General features: G+C 35.8%; 1 protein-coding gene across 1 annotated transcript in view; it reads left to right on the top strand.

The window, feature by feature from the left end:
• PLPPR5 (phospholipid phosphatase related 5) overlaps positions 1-25,510 on the top strand; it is a 120,814-nt gene that overhangs the window by 79,879 nt on the left and 15,425 nt on the right. Inside the window, exons 4-5 of the mRNA XM_072834656.1 lie at positions 290-466; positions 8,775-8,909. Coding sequence (XP_072690757.1) covers positions 290-466; positions 8,775-8,909 — 312 coding nt within the window. The remainder of the gene's footprint in view (positions 1-289; positions 467-8,774; positions 8,910-25,510) is intronic.

The following is a 25,510-nucleotide window of genomic DNA, read 5'->3' as shown; positions in this document are numbered from 1 at the left end:
GTTAAAAAAAAATCACTTGGAATGTCAGTATTCAGTGTTTCTAGGTAATTCATATTACAGAAGAATTGGCCATTAGTAAATATCAGGTAAGTAAAATTAAATAATTACCATTCTTAAATTCCACTTATAAGAAAGTTACTTCAAAACATTCATAACTAGGACTAATTATTTGAACTCTGTATACATAGCTATGTCTATAAATATATATGTGTACATATATGCAAATATATTGTATATATATTAAGAAAATACCTTCATGAAATGTTATGTTTTTCATTTAATGTTTCAGATGTACATTACCAACACAATCAAAGCCAAAGGAACAAGACTTGCTAAACCCGTTTTATGTTTGGGCTTAATGTGCTTGGCCTTTCTTACTGGACTCAACAGAGTAGCAGAATACCGAAATCATTGGTCAGATGTGATAGCAGGCTTTCTGGTTGGAATATCTATAGCAGTATTTCTGGTAAGTACAAACTTACTTGGATTTCACTGTATTTTTAATTAACACCCATAATCACCTACAAGAAAAAAAAAGAGGGTGACTTACATGCAGGTGTCTCTGCATGTGGTGTATCAAATGATAAGATGTATATTTTAAGTCATTCATTTCTTCCTCCTTCCTCATTTGTTCTGCCTAAAGTCAAATTTGGGGAGGAAAATATATAAACTCTACACTTAAAGGCGAACCAAATATTTTCGTATTAAATGGAACAGAGCTAAAAACACTCAGTCCTTCTTGGATAGTTTTTAAGAATGGGTTGCTTGATATTTTAAGAATTTCCTCAGGTCACTTTCCATCCCAGAGTATCTAGAGCATCCCAGAGTACCCCCAAGGCCTCAGCATCGTACTCTCCATGAACTGCCAGGTTACAGCGCCTGCTAATAGGTAAACCTCATTTGAGAGATCGGTTGGTTCCCTTCAGCAACTAAAAACGCATGGATGATTTCCAAGATAATACCATCTCACATCAGAATTTGCCAAGTCGTGAAGAGCATCCGTAGTGATTTCTAGTGAAGTAAGCATGCCATCTCTCTTCTTTTTATAAAACCTCCTTGGAGTATTACTACAGGTTTTGGTTGTTGGAAAATTTATTTTAGTCTGGCTTTAAAAAAAAAAAATCAATCCATTATGAGTGTATAACATTTAACCCAGATGGAAAATGTGTAGGCTATAAATCAAAACATAGTTTTTGCATTGACACATTATAAAGGGAAAAAACACTTTATTTCCATTTTGATTACATTTAAATTGCTTCTCACGCTTAACTTCCCTTCTTCAGCTCCTTTCCCTAGTTCATAACCAGTAAGCAAAAACTCATATGAACCTTTCCAGCTAATGATTTGTGTGCCAGGCATTTTAAATAGGCTATTTTCTGTAGACCGTCCTGTGTTAGAGTGGTGAGTAGGACCTGTCCCTGCCCCAAGTTCTGTGCTGCTTCTCTTCCTGATATCCCCCCTCTGATTCTCCAGGTGCCTGGGAAACGTAGGCCCATTCTAATCTCTCTCCCAGAGACATTTTATGACCCCAGAAAGCCTGGGGCCCTGACCTGGGCCAGAGCCTTTTCCTTCCTTTCACTCACCACAAATGAAGCAGATTGAAACATTTAAAATAAAACAAAACAAGACAAATATCCTACATAAACCCTAAGAAAAGAACTACCAAAAGTTAAAATGTCAAAGCACTAGTGTCAGATGTAGCTGTCTTTCATCTCCATGGGTCTAGAGCATCTTCACTGGCATCTCATCAGTCTACCTGCTTATCTTCCCATGGCTGTCTCCAACTTTCCTTCACTTCCAGTGAACATCTTGAGACCTTGAAAGACCAAATCCAAAACCCTAGTATCTTCCTTGTCACTTCCTTATCTGAAAACCATGTGGTGAATGGGTTGGACTCTGGATCCCTCTTGGGCTCAAGCCTCTCTGACTGTACGTATTCAAAACATTCCACAGCAGCCCTTCAGACATTCCCACACACCTGGTAAATGACCTTAATCAAAGGTCACACGAAAATAATGCTTTAACTGTAATAACTAAAACAGACATTTGTGCATTCATGCACAGTCGTTTCTGAGCATGAGTGCCTACAGGTGCCAGGCACTGTGCCAAGAGCTGGGGATGCAAGGAGGCTCAGATGAACATGATGTCTCTCCTGTGAGAGTTACAGTCTGGTTCACAGGTCAGACACTAATAGGGGTTATTCCCTCAAATATTCCCTTACTCCCTTCCTTTAAAACATAAACATTTAGTGAAGCCCTGTTATGATCCAGGCACTGTGCTTAGTGCTGGGGATAAATACATGAAAAAGATAGAGTCCATCTACTTGAATAGATCACAAAATAGACACAAAGAGTTTTACAAACTCTAAAATGTAATGATATTAGTTCCTAAACTAAAGAGATTTCTGTTGGGATTAGGGACAGTCCAAAAGGGGTTGGGATACATAAACTTGAAATGTTTGCAAAGCAGGGAGGTCAAAGCTGGGGCATAAGGAATGAGGGGCAAGGAGCACAGTGCTCAGAAGCAACATAAAATACTTCGTAAGAGGGACACCTGGGTGGCTCAGTGGTTGAGCGTCTGCCTTTGGCTGAGGTTGTGATCCCAGGGTACTGGGATCGAGTCCTGCATCAGGCTCCCTGCAGGGAGCCTGCTTCTCCCTCTGCCTATGTCTCTGCCTCTTTCTGTGTCTCTCCTGAATACATAAATAAAGTCTTAAAAAAATGCTTCATAAGATAGGCCTTTATGGTGCCCTCAGTATATTATAGGCCTGGGCACAGCATTCACACGAGGGGAAGTGACATCCTGGAAGTGGTACCAGTCATCCAACGTGAGTGACAAGAGTGGGAAATAAAAAAAATACAGGGGTATTTATTCTGTATGGCCTTGTAGGTTAGAATAATCTGGGCTTTTTTCTTTTGAATGTGGATGATCTGAGAGCCACTGTCAGAGTTCAAGTGAGTTAAAGCTGGTTGAATCTCAGCTTCTTTATTCACTCAGTTTGTGCCATTGCCAATTTACCTTTCCGAGCCTCAGGTTCTTCCTCTTTAAATGAGGCTAATGACAGCCTCCTTAAAGCTTATAAGGACATAAAAGTTGAAACGGGATGGTGTATGTTCAACAAATGGCCACATGAATGACTGAAATAAGTTCCATAATTGATAGTTTGCTTCCTTTCAGCCCCTTCTCTCCGATACAGTTTGCATTTTGAAACTAGTTTTGCTGGAAAAGTAAAACTCCAGGTGAGGGTAGGGGAGGCAAGTTGTGCAGAAGCAGGGAAATAAGATGGCGTCAATCAGGCCTCCATGGGCACAGAGAGAAGGGAGGCTCTCTGGGAGGTTTGTGATACAGAAGGTTTGGAGCTTGATGGCACACTGGGGATAATGGAGGCGAATGAGAGGGAGCGATCCGTGATGATTCCCGGGCTTCTCATTTGGGCAAATAGAATATTTATTCTGAGCAGCGACTACAGCTCTGGCTCGCAACATCCTGGGGTGTCTCCAGTTATCTTGCAGTGTGTGCAGAACTCTGAAATGGTTCCAGAATAAAATGAGCACTAACCTACTCCAAGACTCTATGTCTTGGTTAAAGGCATCCACATCCCCCAGTCACCCGGGCCCAATGTCTAGTGTCTGCCTTTGACTCATTCTTCTTGACTCACCCAGTGAGTCATCTGGTCCCAGTTTATTTCCATTACAAAATGTCTCCTCCACATTTTATGTCTTGGCCATTCTGACCAAATTGTATACTGTGAGACTATACTCGATTTTTGAGATTAGTGCTTCTTCCCTGTCTTCTATCTTTAGGTTCCTAACTGGCTCCTCATCTCAGACTCTCCAGATACCTCCAGTTCTGCCTCTCTTCTTTAGAACATAAGCTGTTGCTAATAACAAGACAAAACAAAACAAAACAAACCTCATTCTTGCTGCATTAAACTCAGATATGTCCCACTGGGCTTCTGGGATCATCAGTAATCTGGCTGCATTCTTCACAGCCCAGTTTTTTTTTTTGTTTTTTGTTTTTTGTTTTTCCCTCCTTGCAGTGAAATCCTGTATTATGTATCCACTCAGCTTCCTTTGCCTTGCAGACAGGTTCTGTGTTGCCTTTATGTTTGACCCAGTGAGAATGCCAGTTCCTCCGTATATTTTTTTACAGAACAAAACAGGGGTCTGGGAGTCATGTGAACCTAGGTTTGAATCCTGCTTTTGCCATATGGTGCATATGTGACCTTGAACAGGTCACTTGGCTCCTCATTTTTTCTAACATAGAATTGTATTTAAAATGGATTTCCCCCCAAAAAAAATAAATAAAAAAATAAATAAAATGGCTTTCCCTCTCCAAGGAATCCTTTCCTCCTTTCCTGTTCACTTTTATCCATAGCATATTTCAATTTTTAATATGCCACATATAATAGTTTTATTTTTGTTTTTGTTTTGTTTTTGCTGTCAAACCCACTATAATGTAAGCTGCGTGTGGAGAAGGCGCTTATTTGTTTTCCTCACTGTGTATTCCCAGTACATAGTACAGGGTCTGGTAGATAGGGGGTTCTCAGGAAATATTTGATGCATGAATGAATGAATGGAGGAACTATGTTATTCCCAAAGCTCTTCTGAGGGTTAAATGAAATCTCATACTCTCTAGGTACAGTTGAGTGTGTGGTGGAGAGAAGGCTCTGGAGATCATGGCCCTCACCTTTGATGACTATTCAGATCCTTTTTGCACTTGAGATTGTTCTCAGACAAGTCCTAACTTGCCCAGGAAGTGTCCCTGATTACCTGGTTCTCCCATTTTTCCGGAGTTTCCACTGCACTCAAAGTCTGGCCTATCACATTCTACCTGAGGAATGATATCCTGTCTTGTTGATCACTCCCATCCCCTGTGCATTTTCTTTAGTTAGAGAACCAAATCCCCATGCTTAAGAAAATGCAAAACAAATACTAGGTGAACAATAGTTGTAGATTGGTTAATATTATGTAACAAATACATGCTGAACAAATGTCTGCTTCAAAGTGCTTCCAAAAAAGATGCCCAGGGTCAAGTTGAGTAGTTCAAGTTTACTGAGCACATCAAGAACTTGTCATATTATCCTATGTAATGTAATAATAATGGTAAGAGTTATTTGAGTAATCTTTACTAGATTAACTCAATTAATCCTCACAACAGCACAGTGAGATACAGTTATTGTCCTCATTTTTCAGGTAAAAGAAGCAGGTTTAGTTATATTGAGTTGCTTGCCCAGGCTCACAGAGTGAGTAAATCAAAGAGGCTGGTGTTAAGGCCCAGCCTCTTTACCAGAGCCCATGCACTTAACTCCATGCAAAACACATGTATTACTTGCTGCAGGGGAAGAGGTAAAATGACCACAAATAGATCTGATTAATAAATCATCACCAAAGGCGAAAGAACACAAAAAAAATACATGTGTAGTGGTAACTTATTAGTGTCAGTTTTGTAGGACAGGATAAGATTATACACATGGAAGCTACTAATGTAAAAACAGAGTGTTTCAGAGGAATGTCACTTTAAATTATATAGGAACATTGGGAAACTTGAGAATTCTTGGCTGGACACATGCTCATTAGTTAGTCTATTCATTCTCTGTGGTACTGCGAATACAATGATGAGCAAAAGGAAAAAGAAGAAGGAGAAAGAAGAGAAGAAGGAGGAGGAGAAGAAGAGGAGGAGGAAGAGGAGGAAGAGGAGGAAGCGGAAGAAGAGCATTTCTGCTTTCATAGAGCTTATAAGGAAGCCCTCTAAGGAAGAGGTTCACATCAACCAAAGTAGTATGTTTTAGGAAGGAAAATTGAGCAAATTGAATGTCTGGTTGAATATAGGAGAATCCTATACTCATCCTTTAGGATAAATCCAAGTTTTCAGCCTTGTGTAATCAGGGGAGAGGGAGTGTGGGGGTTGTTTTCCCGAGAGAATCCAGAAAAAAATCACGTTTTATAGGGGGGTCCAGAGATAGGCAGATCTTGGGTTTCACTTTGAACATTTGTTGAATTTTTCATACCTTTGACAACCAAAGGAATGGTTGTCACTTACCACTTAACTTGGTAAGATATTGCAACCTCTTCTCTTACAAATTGAGAAAACTCAGACCCAGAGGACTGTCTAAGAACATACAGACTCAGGATCAAACACCAAGCCTCTTGCTTTCCCCTATGAGGATTTTTCCTTTTTATTTTTTTAAGATTTTATTTATTTATCTGAGAGAGAGAGAGCCATAGGAGGAACAGGGAGAAGGGACAAGCAAGACCCCATGTTGGGTGCAGAGCCTGACTCAGGGCTCCATCCCACAACCCTGAGTTTGTGACCTGAGCCAAAATCAAGAACTTGGATGCTTAATGGGCTGAGCCCTCCAGGAGCCCCCCAACCATGACCATTTTTCTAATAGGACATCAGTTCCATACTTGTGAATGTTAGCAGGCAAAACTTGCTAAATATTTGAAAATGGTTCTAAGGAAGATTTGGCAATTTCCTCCCTTATAATTTAAATAATAACAGTAATGAAGAATAATCATTATGCTAATAGATACTATTTAATGAATATCTACTATCTATTAGGTGTTTAAATAGTGGCATTTGAATTCTCAGCTGCTTCAGTGGTATTGTCCTAACCCTCAATTAAGGCAAAGAGATAACTGATACAAGCTTTCAAAGAGTTTACGAAACCTAAATAATATAAAAAAGCAATTATACTAATTTCAAAAGCCCATATTAACTCTAGATGAACTTTTCTTCATCTCATGACTTCCATACATCTATGTACATAGTTATTTCATTTCAATAAATATTACTTCACAAGAATTTGTAGCAATATTTTTCATCTGCCTAATCTTTCATTAATTTATAATATTAATGAGAAGGGAAATATGTGTGTATGTTTCATGAAGTGAATGTGAAACTGCTTGCTTGTTATGCTGTTATTGGCTAAATTCTTGATTGTATTCTTTGTACTCTAAGCAGTGGTCAGTTAGCAAACTGCAACCAATTCAACCCGCTGTGTTGTTTTTTTTTTTTTAAGTTACAGTGGAACACTGACATGCCCATTCATATATGAATTGCCTATGACTTTTTTCACATCAAAAACATAGTTGAATAGCTGCTGCAGAGATTGTATGCCAGCAGAGCCAAAAATATGTACTATTGTGCCCCTCCCTTATAGCCAAAATTTACTGACCTTTTCTATAGGGCAGTCTTTTGCCCTATAGTCTTTTGTAGGGTTATCATTTGATACTAGGTTTATCAAGTTCCCATCTCCAAGCCTGTACCATCCCTTACTTTAAAGATCTTAATGGCACTGATAAAGTTGATGTATCAAATTAGGAGGCTTTGATCTGTGCTTCTGATCTGTAATTATTCATGGAAATGGAAGTATAATAAGTATTCCACAACTAGGGAGATGATTTTTTTCTGAAATAAAGTCTCATAGTATGTGTTATTATTTTGTAGATTTATTAATTTTATTTAAAAACTGGAGAATAATCAAGATCTAATTGGCTTTTGAAAATACTCAGTAATGAGGCCTACTAAAGAAAACGCTTTCCAGTGGAGCATTTGTGAAAACATACAATGTAAATGTGTAATTATATGTTAAGCATTTATCCTTTTTAAAAATGAATGTTAGGTTATAACTGCAAGTAAGTTCTGGGTTTTGGCTTGGTAATAGACTATAAACCCAGCAAAAGAAGGCTCAAGAATATCTTATCCAGAGCAGCCCAGGTGACTCAGCGGTTTACCGCCACCTTCAGCCCAGAGCCTGATCCTGGAGACCCAGGATCGAGTCCCACGTCGGGCTCCCTGCATGAAGCCTGCTTCTCCCTCTGCCTGTGTCTCTGTCTCTCTCTCTCTCTCTCAATCTGTGTCTCTCATGAATAAATAAATTAAAAATCTTTAAAAAAAAAGAATATCTCATCCACTGCTTAATATAAGTAAATATAGCAAGTAATTTTCCTGTGTTAATTTACTATTCCTTACAGTATGATTCACCTGCATCAGAAGCTTCTAGAATGTATTTCAAAAAGTGGCAACTCCTAGCCCCCATCTATCATCTACAAAATCAGAATCTTTAGGGAAGGGTTTAGGAATGTGCATTTTTAACAGTGCTGGGCCTTTATTATTATGTAACCCGAAGTATGAGAACCTCTGGCTTAGTTCAAATACTGTCGCCTATGGGAATATAATCAATTGAAACAAGGGTCAATTTCCTTTATGTAAAAGGTCTTCTATTTCACTGGTAGCCCCAGTAAGCTATTGTTGAAATGCCAAGTATACATGGGATACAATAATAGACAATAAACTAGGTTAATTAAAGGGATGCTACTAAATTAGAGAGTGCCAATTGTAGAAGGTTTATTATGAATGTAATGATCTTGAAGCAATGGGAAATAATTAGCATTTAAATTAAGTTGTAGGTTAGCCACATTAGGGAAAGGTTAGCTTGCTATGAATTTTTATAAGGCTATGATGTTATTTATAGATTGATTTGAGCATTGACTATAATCTAATTTAATGAAAAATTTGGAATAATGAAATTGTCATTATTAACTGAGCTACACATTATTCGATAAATTTTCTTGAACACATTTGCATTGGAATAACTATTAAAATTTATACAAGATAAATATGGATGTAAAGTTACATATGTAATACTTAAGTAATTTTAATACTTTAGTACTATGATTCAATTTATTAAGCTACTTAAAAGATTAAAAGGGTCATAGTCACAGGGAGTGTGGCTTTGCTTCAACTGCATTTTTTTCCTGAAATTTTAGGTTGTGTGTGTGGTAAATAATTTCAAAGGAAGACAACCAGAAAATGAACATATACACATGGATAATCTGGCACAGATGCCAATGATCAGCATTCCTCGAGTAGAAAGTCCTTTGGAAAAGGTAACATCTGTACAGGTGATTCATGATTTAAATTCTTAAATGTGATTGTTATCTAGAGCAAATGAATAATCATTTCTGAGAGTTCCTGCACAGTCATTTTTGATTTACTGAAGCAAATTTAGACTCTAATGTGGTATTTAGCAAGAATTTAGTTACTGAAGACATCATCTTAGAAAAATGCATATCGCATCGAAAATAATTCTTTGAATACCTAATGCTAAAGGCTGAGTATCTATACATGGAATATGCTCTGTACTTTGCCATAACTTTGAGATAAGGAACATTGTGCAATGATGGTCTCATGCATGGGTGAAATAATAAGGTTCTATTTGAGAATACATGCATTTTTTTCATTAAATATATTCCATTTTTCCCATGCTCTATTTATGTGAGAAACTGCTTAGTATAATGCCTAGGACATAACAGGGCTCAATAAATGTTGTCGAATCTCATTATATAAAGGTCTGGCAGCAAGAAAACACCAGTCATGCCCTCCTAATCAGGGAGGTCCTGAGGGTCAGGTTGGGCAGAATGGAGCTGGACCAGGTAGCACTTTGAATGGCAAGTCAAGGCTTCATTGGGCATAGCAATGAATAAGAAGCCAAGTATTTAACAAAAACTTTTCTCAAAACTTTGTCTTGAGACATCTGAGAGCTACAGAGGATAATATTCCTTAAATGATGATGCAGTTATGTAATTGGTTCAATGATTTGTATTTGTAATTGGTACAATGATTGCTCAGAGGGTTACTAAATGCTTCTCAGCAGCCCTATCCATATCCACATTTTGATCAATATGTTAGATGAAGAGATCAATTACATGCTAATCAGGAGCTTTGATGGATGAATCAGTGAGGGATAATTAATACATTGGTTGAAAGAATAAAAGTTTTTGAGAGATTGGATACAATTAACAACTAGGAATAAAGCAAATGTTTTATATTTGGATTTAAAAAGAATTTCATGTAGGGTAGGGTACATCTAGGGTAACTGCACAAACAAAAAATGGCTCAGAGGGTATAGTAGGTTACCATTTGGTGTGTGTCAGCAGTGTGTTACGGCTGCCAAGAGTTATATGATCTTAAGTTCCACTTAGGGAACATAATATCCTTAATGAGGGGATTAATGATTTGCTGTGCTCAGAGTAGCGTGAACACCATATACTGCCCTTGGTGACATAGTTTTAAGGTGAGCATTGATAAAATAGAGTAGTCAGTACTCAAATATTTGTTAAACGAGTGAATGAATGTGTCCAGGACAGTGAGTGGCCTCAGAGTCACAGATTATGAAAGACTATTGAAGGAATAAAAAATGACTAGAGAAAAAGAAGACTCATAAAAGAAACAATAACTTTCTATGTATATCTGAAGGACTATTGTATGGCAGAGGAATGCTATTTGTTCTGCTAGTGCGTCAGAGGTCACAATTAGGATGAAAGAAAAGTAAATATAAAAAGATAAATAATATCTAGAAAGAAGGAAAAACTCTAAAACTGGGATGGCTTCCTTAAGAGCAGTGAAATTTCCTTTTTTTAAAAAAAATTCTTTTATTATAAGGATTCAAGAATAATTAAACTATCACTTATCCTTGATTCTGTGGAGAGAATTCAAGCATTACATTGAGGATAGAGGTACTAGATCATCATCATCATCATAATAAGAAAATACTAATAACTACCATTTAATGAGTATTCAATATGTGTCAAGTGCTATGCAGATTGCTTATGTAAATTCTGCAAATACACTTCTATACTCTGAAAGTATAACTTCATTCCTTACAACAATTTTTATAGTAGCAAATGCTGCTAATAGTCCATCGGTATCCCTTTTCCCCTTCTTCTTTTTAATAATTGAATTCCCCAATGCAATTTTAGCCACATCCACCACTGCCCAGTCATAGTCTGTATCTCCCAGCTACCATTGCAAGTAGGCAATGCAGCTAAGTCTAGACCAATGGGGTATAAGCAGAAGTGGTAAGTGCAACCTCAGATTCATTGCTTGAAGACTCTTGTCTCTGTCTCTCCTCACCCTTCTCATCAAGTAGAAAAAGTATGACTGGAAATAATCTTTAGCTTTTTGAGATAGCCGATCCACTTTGACAGCCTAGTTCCTGGATGAGCTCAGGGAGCAGTCCACAGAAACACTCTAGATGGTTCTGAAAAATAAACTTCTTTCTTCTCTTAACCATTGGACTGTTTTCATCTCTTTTTCCACAGTGGCTTAACTAATGCCTGATTACAATAAATGTCCCCATTGTACAATTAAGAAAACTAAACTCCCAAATAGTTAAGTAATTTGTGAAAGTCCACATTATTGATAAGGAACAAAGTTCTATAATGTGATATTTCTAGATACAGATTTTTTAAAAAACTGAATAATATGTACAAAATTAGATCTTTTTTAACTCAAGAATTAAACATAGCAATAGAATTTAGGAAGAGCTGTTAGACATTTTGAAGACAATGGTCAGGGTAACAATCAGTCTTCATTTCATATACCTCTGAAGTTAATTTGAACAATAATCACTGTCTTCTGTTTTAGAACATATTTGTTTATTTAAGAGTTCTTCAGTAGCCCCCTAGCATTGCCAAATATCCTGATATATACCATTATGCCCTTTTACATGTAACATGATTATAAATTCCTGTTGTTGAATTTATGCAAATTTATTTAGTGAGTTTTAAAATATGAAAGCAAAAATATTCTATTAGAATCTATAGATTTCAAGATACCAATGTTCATTAACTTCTTTCATTATTTTTTTTTTTATTTACAACAAATTCATGTGCCCTATTTTTTTTACTTCCCACCAAAGTGTGTTGGCACAGACCTTCCTGAGCTCCGACCTTGTTCCCGTTCTTTTCATCCTGTTTCCAGGCAGAACACTGTCTGCAGAGTGCAGGGTCTGTTCCTGCATCACACAGACCACGGGAAGATCACAAATCCAGCTCCTGGGGACATATCTCAGACTTCCCTGCAGAGCTCTGTTGCTGAGAGGACATGTATTTGGCTCATCAGCCAGAAAGGGAGGAAGGCCATCACTTAAGGGAAGCCCACAATGGCTTTCTCTTTCTTATGTGATAAGGAGTATTTGGAGTAAATATGTTGCTTTTCATCATACTTCACAATGGGAAACAAGTGAATGCAAAACTCTTCCCAGTATTTGATCTTAGTAATTGATAGTTGGAGAGTGACATTAGGTTCATGAAACTGGCTCTCATAGGAGAGGAAGGGAGTCCAGTATTAAAGTTTGGTCTGCAGACATGCAGTAGTTTGAGCACTATTATGTATTATGCCAAGCTATCATTTTCTGCTTGCCAGTTTTGTGTGGAAAAGGCAAAGGGTTTCTTTTAGAAGTTATGTACTTATATAACCTCCTATGTTCAGAGTACATGTTTGATAAACTGTAAGCTACAGAGTAATTACAGCATGCCAGCGTTCTTTATTTTTATGCCAGCAATTTATCCCTTAATTATAGGGAGTTTGTCATATACTTAATTACCGTAGTTTATGAGGAAAAGTCATGATTTTTCTGAAAGCTAAGTAAATCTGAACATTCATTACATTTGGTTTTATGAAAAGAATTAATCATCTATGGAAACTGGCCCATCATATCTCATAGTCCACTAAATATTTAAGTTGCCAGTAACTTCATTATAGCTGTTTGTAATATCAAATCATAAAAGTCTGTTTATCAGTAGTGAATGATTACATTCACTATATGTTACATTCCTATAATGGAACCCAGTACATTATAATGTGGTGTTTCAGCTCACAGGTTCTGGAGGTAGACTGGCTGGGAATTTGGGACAATTTTGACCTTGGGCAGCTTATTCGAATACTCTGATTCAGTTTTCTCAATCATAGAATGGCCATCGTGAGAGTTCAGTAAGCTGATAGTAAAGCACTTAGAACAGTGTCTAGAATCTGTAAAGCCCTTAATCATTGCCAGTTATTATTACCATTTAACAGTTGAAATAGATGGGGTAAATCAGGGTGTGGAAAGTTTTTCAGATATATATTGTAAAGGGGTTTTTATTTTTTGTTTTTAAAAAATTTTATTTATTTATTTATTTATTTATTTGAAAGAGAGAGTGTGTATGTGCCCCTGAACTAGGGAGTGGGGGGAGCAAAGCAGGGGAGGGAGAGGGACAAGCCACAAGCTGGCTGCTCGCTAAGTGTGGATCCTGGGATCCTGAGATCCTGACCTAAGCCAGAACCAAGAATCAGGGGCTTAACTGCCTGAGCCACCCAGGTGCCCTGTAAAGATTTGTGTGTGTGTGTGTGTGTGTGTGTGTGTGTATGATTTATGTGTATGATGAAGCCAGCTATGCAAATTACCACACAAGATCATTTCTTTCTAGTAGGATACAAAAGAGCATGTAGGTGAGAGAGAGAAAGAGAGAGAGAGAGAGAGAGAGAGAGAAAAGAAAAAGAGAGAAACTGGATACTAATTTGAAAGCAATGCTTAAACCTAAAGAAGCAATTGAATAGTGGGCCAGATTGGTTTCTTTCCCTTCTTCATTCCTTTCGTCCTCCTTGCCTCCCTTTCCTCTATCTTTTGTTTTCCCTTTCTTTTTCTTTCTATAAAGAATAATTCATGAATAATTGTGTAACAAAAATAGTTACAATTTTTAAAAATTATCCAGTTTTCTTAAGCTAATCTAAGGAAGCTCTGGTTATGATTCCTTGTATTGACCACCAATATGTTCAGATTTACCAAAGTCGCTTGAAAAAACTCCCTCAGAGTAATTTAAATCCCTGTGCTCCTTCCTTATGAGTCATAAGGATTTAAAAGGATCCTTTTAAAACTGTTTGTTTGGTTTATTCTTCTCTGCTGAATTGAGCATGGTGGTGGCTCCCAGGCCTTTATGCTCTCATGGCTAGGGTCCAACCTGTAGCCATCCCCATTCCAGGTCCCATCTGTCCTGAGAACCTGCACACAAGCTTTGTGCAGGTTCCCACCCCACAAAGGCCCCAGGGAACCAGTCTTCTTCATAGGTCATGCCACTGCCTTTCAGACTCATCTTTTTCTGGCTCCTGCCTTCAAGGGCCCATGCATCCTAGACAAAACCTTCAGTGGTGCTGGCCTCAAGATGTCTCCAAATACATGAAGATACTATTAATTACACTTGGGAGTCCAAGAAACAAAAATCTGACTCTCCTTCTGGGAAGTGGAGATGGAAACATTTACATATTCATTATCTTTAGTTCCTCATATTAGCAAGAGTGAAGTAAGAATTAATAAATAATAGCTGTGTCATGAAGAGTAAAAACTAGATAGGATAAAATTTTAGTCATTTCTATTAAATAGCGTATAAGTTGATCCAGTTTGAAGGATGTCATGAAAGGATGATTAAAATGTTTCTTTGCCAATAAAAAGTTCAATATTGCAGACTTGGCTAAAATCCTATAGAATCCCAGTAATATACCAAAACTTCAAAGAGTAAAGATAGAGCAATCTTTGAGAGAAGAAGTCTATTCTATTTACAGTACATTTCAGCTCCTTGAACCAACACCATTTTGAAACTGGGTTAGCAAATAGGCAAATACATGACAAAAGAAAGCCTTCAGGCAACAAGTTTTCCCTCTGATCAAGCTTCTTATTAATAAGGGTTCATGGCAAATGAAGGAATTCTTTTCCTCAATTAAACGTGTGCTATAAGATGGAATGGAGAGTTAACCTTCATTCAAAAACAAAAAACAAAACAAAACAAACTAGCTCCAATGACTACATCTATCTGGAGTAGCAGTTAGGCTGAAGAGATTAGCAATCTCTCTGATATACTAATAACCTTGGGAATGAAACGATATAGGAACAAAGTAATTTTCCTATAGTCTCAGCTTCTTCTCCCACTTCACTCATCAAATAATCAAAATAATGTTATAAATCTATATTCATCATCTTTCAGCTCAAGATCTAAGGTAAGGATTCCTTGACTATTTATGGAACAATTTGGGGATCTTTGATGAATCTTCTCCCATTCGTTTTAGGAAGACAAACTGAGCTAAATCTATTATGATTCAATAAAAAAATCAGGATAATTATTTAAATACTTTAAAATGAGAAAGACACATCTCAAGAGTTAGAATATTCTTTTGAAACAGAATATTAACTACAGGAAATTTAATTAAATTTATTATAGGTATTTATTATAGGTAGCATCTTCTTTTCACTGTCAATGAAATTAAAGAAAATACATAAAATGAGAGATGAAAGATAGCTGGCACAGTGGTACAATTAGGAAGCTAATTAAGAAAACAGGTAACTAAAAAAAAAAAAAAAAAAAAAAAAGAATAGAAAATAGGTAACTGGGCAGCTTGGGTGGCTCAGCGGTTTAGTGCCTGACTTCAGCCCAGGGCGTGATCCTGGAGACCTGGGATCGGGTCCCATGTTGGGCTCCCTGCATGGAGCCTGCTTCTCCCTCTGCCTGTGTCTCTGCTTCTCTCTCTCTCTCTCTCATATGAATAAATAAATAAAATCTTTAAAAAAAAGAAAACAGGTAACATTATGGCAGGATGGAAACCAATAGTATAAACCCTAAAGAACAAAATCCACACTGGAGAATGTCATATCTGTTCTATTAAGGACAGGTTTCAGCATATGTAGTAAAAGAACAAGAAAATAAAATTGACCTGAGAGAAGATAACAGATACAGAAGACATACTGTCTAACATGAATCATTGTAGATCCAGAAGAAATGGACAAATAGAACTATAGCAATATTGAGAGATAAATATTAAGGAGACTTTTCTTTCAAATAAATACTTTTAGTCTAGAAAAGTTAACTAGATACAAAGTAAAATGAAAATATATACTAAAACATAGATGATATTTCTCAGTGAACTTTTTGAATTTCAACACTGAAGAAGGAGTCCTATAAATTCTGTAAGAGATGTTGTTGTTGTTCCCACTTATTAACTACCCCCCTTCTGTAGGCAGAATATCCTTCCTGCTCCGGTTATTTTGGATTTGGTCAATAACATGTTAATGAACCTGATTATGCATCACCAATCAGAAATTTGTAGAGACATCAAGAGCTTTTGCCAACTTTATTACTCCTGGACATTTTCCCAGGAAAAGTCCATGTTCCAGATAGGGCTGCTCCCTCCAGAATGGGAATACATGAGAAGCAGAAGAGTACCTAACCAGATGGCTGGAGCAGATCTATAGAACCTGACCACCAACCTGTGGTATGAGAGAGAAATACTTATTTATTGTTTGAAGCCACTGCACTTTTGAGGTTATAATATAGTATACCTAGTGAAAACTAACACACATACCAGGGCAGAAAAAGTAGGTTATCTACTCTAGACTGACAGGATACTGGCCTCAGACTTCTCTCTCCATAAAGAGAGTAGATGCCAGAATAGAAAGGAGTAATGTCTTTAGAGTTTTCAAAGAAAAAGTTTGTGACATAAGAATTCTATTCCCACCAAAAAAGGATATTTAAGTATTAAGATAACCATAAAATATCAGATATGCAAGAATTCAGGAATTATATTATCCTGAAATATTACCAGAAGATGTTTACCACCTAACTGAACAACACACCAATATCTGGAGCTCTCAAATTGGCAAAGTCATGATATGAATGAATTGGTAGAAAGAATGGAAACCATTTACATAAGGAATTAGTTAGAATTGGCTATGGTAAATATAGTAACAACAAACCAGAAAAAAATATAAAATTTATTTAAGGAGAATATATATAAAAAAGAAAATAATATGGGACACCTGGGTGGCTCAGTGGTTGAGCATCTGCCTTTGGCTCAGGTTGTGATCCCAGGGCCGTGGGATCAAATCCTATATCAGGCTCCCTGCAGGGAAGCCTGCCTTTCTCTCTGCCTATGGCTGTGCCTCTCTCTCTGTGTCTCTCATGAATAAATAAATAAAATATCTTTAAAAAAATAAAATAATATAATAATGACAAAATGAGACAGACATCCTAGATAATACCAACAAAAGTAAAATTATGATGATTTCCAGACTTTATAAAGAAAGGACTCAATACCACTGTTTTGTTCTTGACATTGCTAACTAGAAAAATATAGGTTGAAGCATTTTTAAAAGTAAAAGTTATCAAACATAATTAAAAACAACCTAAAAAGTCTAATAACAAAGTGTAAAATATCAGCAACACATGTGTCAAAGGTTGATGTCTGTAATGAAACATCCTAATTGAAAAATGGGCAAAGTTCATAAATATGCAAATTATTAGAGATCAATGCAAATGAGAAATAAATATATGGAAAGTATTCTCTGCCACCTTTTCCCCCTTTTTTCTTTCATGGAGGCATAATTGACATATAACACTATAGTAAATACAAGTGTATAATACAATGATGTGATATATATATATATATACATATATATATATATATCCCAAAATGATCACCACAATGAGTTAACATCCATCATCATATAGTTACAATTTTTTTCTTATACTGAAGACATTATTTATAGTCACCATACTGTATATTATGTCCCCGTGACTTATTTTATAACTAGAAGTTTGCATCCTTTGACTCCCTTCACCCATTTTGCCCATCCACACCACCTCTTGCCTTTCACAATTACTGATATGTTCTGTGTCTATGAGTTTTGATTTTTCAGATTCCATGTATAAGTGAGATAATATGGTATTTGTCTTTCTTTGTATAACTTATATTACTTAACATAATGTCCTCAAGGTCCATCCATATTGTTGCAAATGGCAAGATTTCTTTTTTGATAGTTAAATAATAGTCTTTTGTGTATATATTTACCACATCTCTTTTATCCATTCATCCATCAATGGACATTTAGATTATTTCCATATCTTTGTAAATAATGCTGCAGTGAACATGAGAGTGCATATATCTTTTCAAGCTAGTGTTTTCATTTCCCTTCAGATAAATGCCCAGAAGTGGAATTGCTAGATCATATGGTAGTTCAATTTTTAATTTTTTTAGGAAACCTCATATGTTTTCCATAGTGGCTGCACCAATTTACATTCCTACCAACAGTGCACAAGTCCCCTCTTTTCTCCACATCTTTGCCAGCACTTGTCATTTCTTGTCTTTTGATAATAGCTATTTTAACGGGTGTGAAGTGATAGCTCGTTGTGATTTTTACTAGAATTTCCCAGATGCTTAGTGATGTTGAGCATCTTTTCATGTATCTGTTGGCCATATCTATGTCTTCTTTAAAAAAATAAAATTCAGATTTTTGCTCATTTTTTCATAAAAGTAATCTTTTTGCTGTTGAGTTTGATGATTTTTTTACATATTTTGAATATTAACCTCTTATCTGATATATGATTTGCAAATATTTTCTCCCGTTCACTAGGTTGCCTTTTTTTTTTTTTCTGATGGTTTCTTTTGCTGTGCAGAACCTTTTTAGCTTGATGTAGTTCTACTTATTTATTTTTGCTTTTGTTGGTTTTGCCTTTGGAGTCAGAGCCAAAAAAATCATCACCAAGATCTGTGTCAAGGAGCTTACTGCCTACGTTTTCTTCTAGGAGTTTTATGGTTTCGGGTGTTACATTCAACTGTCACATACATTTCGAGTTAATTTTTGTGTATGGTGTAAGATAACGATCCAGTTTCATTCTTTTACATGTGGCTGTCCAGTTTTTCCAACACTATTTCCTGAAGAGACTGTCCTGTCCTTATTGTATATTCTTGCCTCTGTTGTCACGAATCAATTGATCATATGTTCATGAATTTATTTCTGGGCTCTCCATACTGTACTATTGACATATGTTTCCATTTTTATACCAGTACCATTCTGTTTTGATTACTATAGTTTTTTAATATAGTATGAAATCAGGGAGTCTGATACTTCTAGTTTTGTTCTTCTTTCTCAAGATTGTTTTGGATATTCAGAATCTTGTGTTTTCATAGAAATTTCAGGATTGTTCATTCTGTTTCAAAATGCCAATGGAATTCTGATAAAGGGATGCCTGGGTGGCTCAGTCAGTCATTGTTCTGCCTTCTGCTCAGGCCATAATCTCTGATCCTGGGATGGAGCCCCACATCAGGCTCCCTGCTCAGTGGGGAGTCTGCTTCTCTCCCTGCTTCTTCCTTTCCCCCACTGCTAATGCTTTCTCTCTCTCTCTTTCTCTTAAATAAATAAATAAATAAATAAATAAATAAAATCTGTAAAAAAAGAAAAAAATTTTTGATAAGAATCGCATTGGATCTAGAAATTGCTTTGGGTAGCATGGGCATTTTAACAGTATTAATCTTCCAATCCATGAACATGGAATATCCTTCCATTTATTCGCTTTCTTCAATTTCTTTCATTATTGTCCTGTAGTTTTCAGTGTACAGGTCTTTCCCTCCTTGATTAATTTTAATCCTACACTTTGTATCCTTTTTTATTCAACTGTGTTTCTTCATCTTTCTTTCTAATAGTTTGTTATTAGTATATAGAAATGCAGTGGATTTTTGTATATTGACTTTTTTGTATATTGATTTTGTATCCTGCAATCTTATTGAATTTGTTCATTAGTCCTAAGAGTTTTTTGGGCGTAGTCCTTAGTTTTTTCTACATACAGCATTATGTCTTTTGCAAGTAGTGAAAGTTTACTTCTTCCTTTTCAGTTTGGATTTACTTCTTTTTCTTGCCTAATTGCTCTAGCTAGGAATTCCAATACTATATTGAAGGGAAGTGGTCATGGTGGCATCCTTGTCTTGTTACTGATCTTAGAGGAAAAGCTTTCAGCTTTTTCATTGGGGGAAGTTAGTTTTGGGCTTGTCATATATGGTCTTTATTATATTGAGATATGTTCCCTCTATACCCACTTTGTTGAGAATTTTTATCATAAATGGATGTTGAATTTTGCCAAATGCTTTTTTATATATCTATTGAGATGATCATGTGATTTTTATCTTTCATTTTGTTAATGTGGTATATAACACTAATTGATTTGTGGGTGTTGAACAATCCTCGCATCCCTGGAATAAATCCAACTTGATCGTGCTGAGTTATCCTTGTAATGTGTTGCTAAATTTGTTTTGCTGAAATTCTGTTGAGGATTTTTACATCTATGTTCATAAGGTATATTGGCCTATGATATTTCCAGTGGTATTCTTTTTAGTTTCAGCATCAGTGTAACGCTGGCTTTGTAAAATATGTTTGGAAGTGTTCTTCCCTCTTCTGTTTTTTTTTTTTTTTTTTTTGAGTTGAGAAGAATTGATATTAATTCTTTTTAAAATATTTGGTAGAATTCACCAGTGAAGCTTTCTGGTCCTAGACTTTTGTTTGGCGGGAGGAAAGGAGATTACTGGTTTAATCTTCTTACTAGTAAGATTTTCTAGTTCTTTATGATTCCATCTTGGAAGGGTGTATGTTTCTAAGAATTTATCCATTTTTTCTAGGTTCAATTTATTGGTGTCTAATTGTTCACTTATGATCCATTTTATTTTTGTGGTACAAGTTATAATACATCTTTCACTTCTGATTTTATTTATTTGAGTCCTTTCCCTTTTTTCCTGATGAGTCTAGCCAGAGGCTTGTCACTCTTGTTTATCTTTTCAAAGATTCTGCCACTTTTGATGAAAATTCATGGAGAGTCTTTTATGGGATACTTACAAAGAAAGAAAATGTCATGTCATTTTGATTGACCAGTCATCTTCTGGCAAAGTTTGTTTTTAGTTAGATGCCAATTCTGGTCAAAAGAGTTGACTTAGTGTGTTCAGGCTGCTATATCTAAGTGCCGAATAAACAATAGATATTTATTCCTCAAGATCTGGCAGCTGGGAAGTCCAAGATCAAGATGTCAGCAAACCTAGTGCTTGGCGAGAGCCCATTTCCTGTGTCCTCACATGGCAGAAGGAGTTAGGGGGCTCTCTGGAGTCTCTTTTATATGGACACTAATCCCATTCATGAGGGCCCCACCCTCATGACCTTATCACTTCCCCAAAGACCTTCCTTCCAAATACCATCACACTGGGGGTTAGGTTTCCACACTGAATTTGGGGAGAACACAAACATTCAATCTATAGCAGGAGTTATCTAACTATCCCAATGATTTACAGTGGAAAAAGCTAACTGCTAGGCAGGCTGTCACTAAGAAAATTGTCCCTGTACTCTCACTCCCGGGTACAGGCTGACTTTGCATCTGTGGCATTTGCCTGTTTTCTCTTCAGAGATTTCTCTTGTCTATAATTAATGAATAAGGAGTACATTGACATTCCTTCCAGGGATTCTCCTGGGTCAAGCTGCATTCATCACAGCAACAAAGCACTGAGCAATTTTGTCCTTTTCCTTCTTTCTTTCTTTCTTTCTTTCTTTCTTTCTTTCTTTCTTTCTTTCCTTCCTTCCTTCCTTCCTTCCTTCCTTCCTTCCTTCCTTCCTTCTTTCTTTCTTTCTTTCTTTCTTTCTTTCTTTCTTTCTTTCTTTCTTTTTCTTTTTTTTCTTCCTTCCTTCCTTCCTTCCTTCCTTTCTTTCTTTCTTTCTTTCTTTCTTTCTTTCTTTCTTTCTTTCTTTTCTTCTTTCTTTCTTCTTTCTTTCTCTCTGCTTTTTCTCACTCTAAGGCAAACCACTGGCATTCAGATTTGAATAGGTAAGCATAGGTAAGCATATGCAAATAATAATGTGTGCATCTGCATTATTGATTTTAACTGATGCTATAAGAAAATCTAAGGAAAGGAATACTTTAGCAAAAGAACAAAAAACTCTTAAATATATATGAAGATGAATGGGATTTGATAGAAAAGGGTGTATTTGTAATAAATCTAAGAGTTTATATCTACATACGTGTGTTAAGGCAGTTAGGCCACGATAATCACTTAGAGCTAATTTGAAATAATCTTGAGAGTTAACTTAGTGAATATAACCAGGTATAATAGATGCTTTTTTGAGAAAATAATTTTGTTTCTATCTAAACCTAGGCATTATTTTTTCTTAGGTTTAAGTGATCTTATCAAGTGAGTCAAAAGGAATTCCCTTTTTCCAATAACACAAAAGGGAAGATAATGATAGGGATAATTTCCAAGATTACAGTTTTGTATTTTAGGTAAGGGACTTTTCACCAACCTACACTACCCAAGAAGCTCATAGTGTAAAAGCACACCCTGATTAACAGAACTATCACCTAAATGAAAGTGGTAAGCCATGATGACATTTCCAAAAATCTAAAAATGTCATGTGTGTATTATTACAGATGGAAATTACCATGTTTAATTCCCATGGCTATTGCAAGGGAAAATAATATGCATAGGAACATTCTAAGAGAATTCACAATGAGAAGCATATGCATTGACCTTTACATTTACTGTTTTGCAGATTATAAAATCACAAGGGTCAAGGAGAAGCCTGAGCTGAAATTAAGGCAGAGTGGAGGTGGGGGGCAAATGGAGAGCCAGGCTTTTACAGCTGGAAATCCTGAATTTAAAGCCTTTTTTGATTACCTAATAACTAGGTGGTATTAAAGAAATTATTCCTCCTAAACTGAAAAATTGGTACAATAATGACTCCCTTGTAGGGTAACTGTTGGAATTAACAGATCACAAATAAACTTCTTGGTACATTGTAGGTGGTTAGCACAAGTTAGTTCCCACCTTCAATAATATGATTCCCTTAATAGGATTTTCATCTTATCTCAGACTAGGAAACTCCAATAGATGTATTTCATAGACTTAAAAGTTTATACAGATTTTCTATGTCATACATAGCACAAGTGGCAGAAAATATTATAGTATAAAATTTTGCATACATTAGTGTCATAGCAATAGCAAAACAATCCTGTGGTTTCTTGCCAAGACAAATATGATTATGCATTACGTGCTCTCTGTGATAAATTCCTTTGAGGTTTCAGAATGTTGTGCATGAATAACTACGGCAATCTATTTAAGATTTAGTTGCTTTCCTATAATGCAAATCTTTGTTTTACAGAACTGCTGAACTGTATATAAATGTTATATAGGACCTTGTCAAAACAATTTTATTAGTGATCAGATATTGGAATAGTTAGTGAAACTAAATATATTCATATTTTAGGCATTTTTCCTCGATCTAAGCTTTGAACACTAATGAAAAATATTTGAAGTAAATGAGTGTTTACATGCTGTACTCTGTTCTCATTTGTTAAATTTAATTTTGCTTAAAAAAAGTCAATTGAGAAGGGAAGCTTAAAAATTCCAACAGACATCAACATTTTAGGTTAGAAAAACTAACACATTCTGTTATTACTTTGCCATATGTCATTTTTCCTATTTATGTTCCCATATATTTAGTATTTTTCCACACTATTTATAAATCATAATATACTACATAAAGAATAAAAGCCAGATTTTTTTCAGTTATCTAAATTTGCCTTTTATAAAAGCAACTTTTCAATAAATTACTTTTGAATATAAACATGCTTCCTCATCTTATTTATGTGAATAAATATACAGTTGATGACTGCATCTTTAAATTATGTGATTCTTGCAGTCAGCAGTTAAGGAGAGAATAAAACAATGATAGATTAAAAAATAATCCTTGATACACACACAATTAATTATACATAGGAAACAGCTCCTACCCATTTATTCCCCTCTTCTCTCAGATTTGTTCCCAAATGGTGGACTGTCCTAGAGACATGTATGGAGGCCTTCAAAACTGATCAAGAGCACCGTGACACTATGAACGCTTTTTGTAGAGAAAATGTAAACTTTTATATTAATAAAACTAGGAAAATAAACAATGAACTCATTCACAGTTTTATGAAACAACCATAATTTTTTGTTGTTTCTATCAAAGAAGCAAGTAATTTGTGTATATTGTTTAAAATGTCAACGTCTGGCAAGCAAAACAAAGGTAGATAGAAACTATCCATATCCCATCACAGTGATCACTGGAAACTTTTTCTTCTTTTTTAAAAAAGATTTATTTATTTGAGAGAAAATGTGCACATGCACGTGTGTGCATGCATTGGGAGGGGGATATAGAATCTCAAGCAGACTCCCCACTAAGCATGGTGCCCACTGCCCCAGCTCTATCCTCTCTCCATCTTAGGATCCTGAGAGCATGACCTGACCTGAAATCAAGAGTCAACTGACTGAGTTGGCCCTGGAAACACTTTCTTAAGTAGCCTTAATGATCCCGTGAGTCTATATGTGGATTTGTATATAGTACGGGATTTCCCTGGATGTTCTTTTCTGTAGTCTGCTTTTGTTTGGACAACAGTATATCAAAGATATGAATACAGATCAATAAATATAATACTCATATCAAGCATATGAGTAAAAGCTAATCTTTAGACGAGCTTAATATGTGTCTGCAAAGAACTTCACACATTAAACATCATCTTATTTATTTATTAAAATTTTATTTATTTGAGACAAAGAGTGAGAGAGAGCATGAGACAAAGGGAGAGGCAGAGGGAGGGAGTAGCAAACTCTCTGCTTAGCAGGGGCCCTGATGTGGTTTTGATCCCAGGACCCTGAGAACAGGCCTGAGCCGAAGGCAGACTCTTAACCAATTGAGCCACCCAGGCCTTGTTTTATTTTTTATAGAAACTATTTAAGTATATCTTATTATTTCTGTTTTACAGAGAATGAGATATAGAAAGGTTAAGTAACCTGCCCAAGGTTACACACCTGGTATGTGTTCTGAAACAAGAATACAGAATTGTATTTTCCGTTTTCCATTTCCAAAAATGTTTCATATTTATCACTTCAAGAGCTCAAGCTCATAATCACTCTGCTATACAATATTACACAATTATACTGAAAAAGTTCTAATTCATATAAATTAACCACTACCTTTGTTAGGCATAGGAGATTCTTTCCACTTCCAATTTCCCATAATTATAAACAATAATAGGGTTAACATCTCTAAAACAGATATCTTTGTAAGTTCCATAATAAGTTATTTAAGATATATTCATAGAAGTGGAAATGCTCAGAAAACAAGGATGGGTACTCTTCAGGCTTTTGGTGTGATTCATATTTTTATGTCTCCAACAATGGAGAATATTACTTTTAATAATACTCACCAATCTCATAGGTCAAAAATAAATGTTGTACCTCATTTAATTTGTACCTTTTAAATATCCTCCCATACATATATTTTATATTTTTCTTTTGAAACAATGAAATATTGAAGCAATAATTCAATAATTGACAAACCAAATCCTAGATACCATTTGGCTTTTAGACTTAGTTCATATTGTAGCTAATGGTTTCAATATTTGAGGGGAGGGTATTAAAGGCATACTTTACATTCTATAAAATTCTTTCTTTTTTTGGCATATAGTTTTATGAGTTTTTGTCAAGTACATACCATCATATAATCATCACCATAATCAAGTTATAGAACATTTCCATCACCCTAAAAAGTTCCTTCCTTTCCCTTGTTGGTCAAACCCCTCCTTCAACCCCCAACTCCTGCAACCACTAATCTGTTTTCTGTTCCCATAGTTTTGCCTTTCCCAGAATACTGTGTAAATGGATGCGCGCCGTCTGTAGCTATTTGAATCTGACTTCTTCCACTTGGCATAATGCATTTGAAATTCATTTATGTTATAATTTACACCGGTAGATTATTTTTTCCTTTTTATTGCTATTATTCTGTCATATGTATGTACCACCAATTGAAGGATATTTGCGTTTTTTTAAGTTTTTCACAATTACGAATAAAGCT

Source organism: Canis lupus, chromosome 8, assembly GCF_048164855.1.
Source record: "Canis lupus baileyi chromosome 8, mCanLup2.hap1, whole genome shotgun sequence".
Classification (NCBI taxonomy): Eukaryota; Metazoa; Chordata; class Mammalia; order Carnivora; family Canidae; genus Canis; species Canis lupus.
This window is presented reverse-complemented; position numbering and strand designations above follow the sequence as displayed.